The sequence below is a fragment of the Trachymyrmex cornetzi genome, unplaced genomic scaffold (assembly GCF_001594075.2).
Source record: "Trachymyrmex cornetzi isolate Tcor2-1 unplaced genomic scaffold, Tcor1.1 scaffold386, whole genome shotgun sequence".
NCBI lineage: Eukaryota > Metazoa > Arthropoda > Insecta > Hymenoptera > Formicidae > Trachymyrmex > Trachymyrmex cornetzi.
The window spans coordinates 360,742-363,257 of NW_017298597.1; the positions used below are offsets into that span (position 1 = coordinate 360,742).

A 2,516-nucleotide genomic window follows, 5' to 3' on the forward strand; every position below is an offset into this window, starting at 1 on the left:
TATTCCTTTATTAATGAGTATTTGTGATAAATATTATGTAATAAAATCAATAAAACATCAATGAAAGTTACAATCTCGATAGTGCGTTGAATTCGTCTTGAAGATTCCTACAATATTATGGAAAAAAATTGTATGGTACTATTTAAAAAATTCAAGATACCTTGACATTTTAATTAAAAAAAATTTTTTTTTAAATTTTTTTATCGCATGTTGTAGCCCGCATGAAATAGATGGATAATCACTTTACAAGCTTTTTTTTAATTGTCGGAAGTGTCTAAAAAATCATGCGGATCGTTACGCTGAACACCCTGTATATTTGATTACAACAAAGGAGACTGAAGACTCAAGAGACAGAAAATTTCTTTCGCTACAAATACCCCGGCAGTGCAAATGCGGCGTAGAGACTTCATTGAGGTTCTCGCTGCGCGTGATGGAAGCAATGCGCTTGCTGCAGCGCGACGTGGACCAGCCGTCCACGTCCAGCGCCGAAGAGATCGCCGACTACATCCGGTCGCATTATCGCTACGATGGTGACCTTTATGCTCAGGTGCGGACCGCGCTGAGACAGGTCTGTTCTCAAGGGTTAGTTCCCGGCGTCACTTCGTCGAAGGTCAAATGGATCGGATGAAATACATACCTCATATAAAATTACGTGTGCACATTTTCTATTTTTATTATTTTTATTATTTTACATTAAACTATCCTTATATATAGAGGACCCTATTATGAGATACGAATTCATTTTGGATAAATGCTAGAAGTCTATGGGTAGAACTTAAAAAAATAATAGGTCATTTTGAAGGGAATTTAATAAGCTTTAAGATAACGTTATATAAAATTTAATTCAAATTCCATTTTTTTTTCAAATTAGCGAAATGTAAAAAGTGAGCAAATCACAAATTCAAAAAATTGTGCTCCTAATATGAGATGCCCCGAGAAATCGATAGTAAAACGCAAGATATATTAATATTGCAACTAAAAAACTTTATTTCATGTTTCTAAAATGCAAACAAACACAGCCAGGGTGCATGAAAAATAAGCATGCGATAGATTATACCCAGAACTCGTCTTCAGGTAGTTGGAATCAACCATCGCAGAAATAGACACTCGACGTTCATTCCGGTTGTCCTTTTTATTAAAGTACAATAACATTTACTCTTTAGCAACGATTTTCACTGTAATATAGGAGCATGGATTATTTCATATTAGAAATACCCTGGGTATCTCATATTACGATTTCCACGCCTTATGGTTATATGATTATCAAATCTAACTTCTGTAATTAAACAATTCAACATATCCCGTATTTTTCTATTAGTACGATCTTACTCTATCACTACATGAAGAATTTATTACCAAATATTTATTTATTAAATAATAAACAAGATTTAAAGGCTTATCTCAATGAAACTTGAAGATATCAAAATTCTAAAATCTTTTTTTACAATAACTACAGGCATGATCTAATAATGAATTTTCTACTAAATAGTTTTCAATCCAAGAGCAATAAATTCATGGTGGAGCCAATAGATAGCGTTTATTAGTTTAACAGAAGTGCCACTATCTCATATTAGGCGCCTATCTCATAATAGGGAGCTTTCCTCTATAATATGTATAAATTTAATCCTGAAAGATAATAATTAATTATTACTTATTAAACACTGAACGACAATACTTTTAATACTTAAAATAAATAATTAACCCTCCCCTTACCATACTATCTACAATTTGGTGCCTCATTCATACCATCAAGGGTCACTTCAAATCTCTTCGTTTTTTCACCTCTTCAAAATAATAAAAAAAATGTCTAAAAATTTATCAACACACTTTCAACTTTCTAGAATAAATATTGACTTTTTATTTTGGAAAATAATAAAATGTGTAGTATAATTTATAATTACCGAAAAACTCAGAGAAACTTGCACGAACAGGAATTGCTTGGTCACTGGTTACCCATATTAGTACGGTAAGGGTTAATATTACTATTTTTCAGTATTAAATTGGATTTCTGTTAGGGTGATGTATACATATATATACATATATAAACTACTCAACAAAATTAAAGGATCACTTGTTCCACCCTGCAAAAATAGGTAAATTTCGAGATAGAATAACTTTGTTAAAAATCGTATCGAGATTTTTAAAAAAGCATTCTAAAGCTTGAAATCTCTACTTTCCAAACCTGTACTTTAAAAAACCGTATTACTCATATTTCATAAAGTTACACAAACATAAATGAAGATGCATCAGATCTCAAAATTTTTTACGAAATTTGCGAAGTTCCACGGCGAAGTAAAAATTGTACACAAATGCGGTTTACATCTTTCGAAAGAGTGAATCTTTACCTTCAATTTCTTTTTTCATGAAGCTTCGTACGATTTTTTTTCACCCAGTTATTCAACGTCGAAGCAAAAAGGGTCGTTTTTATTCAATATTGAATAAAAAAAGCAAATTAAAGATAATGACTTATAATAAAGTTTTTGCATACAAAAATGATTTGAAGCATTCAGAAGTTA

The 2,516-nt window shown here is 31.4% G+C and overlaps 1 protein-coding gene across 1 annotated transcript in view; it reads left to right on the forward strand.

Annotated features, from left to right (window-relative positions):
* LOC108763843 (uncharacterized) overlaps nt 1-628 on the forward strand; it is a 1,324-nt gene extending 696 nt beyond the window's left edge. The window contains exon 2 of the mRNA XM_018511738.1: nt 332-628. Coding sequence (XP_018367240.1) covers nt 332-628 — 297 coding nt within the window. The remainder of the gene's footprint in view (nt 1-331) is intronic.
* The last annotated feature ends 1,888 nt before the right edge of the window (nt 629-2,516 follow it).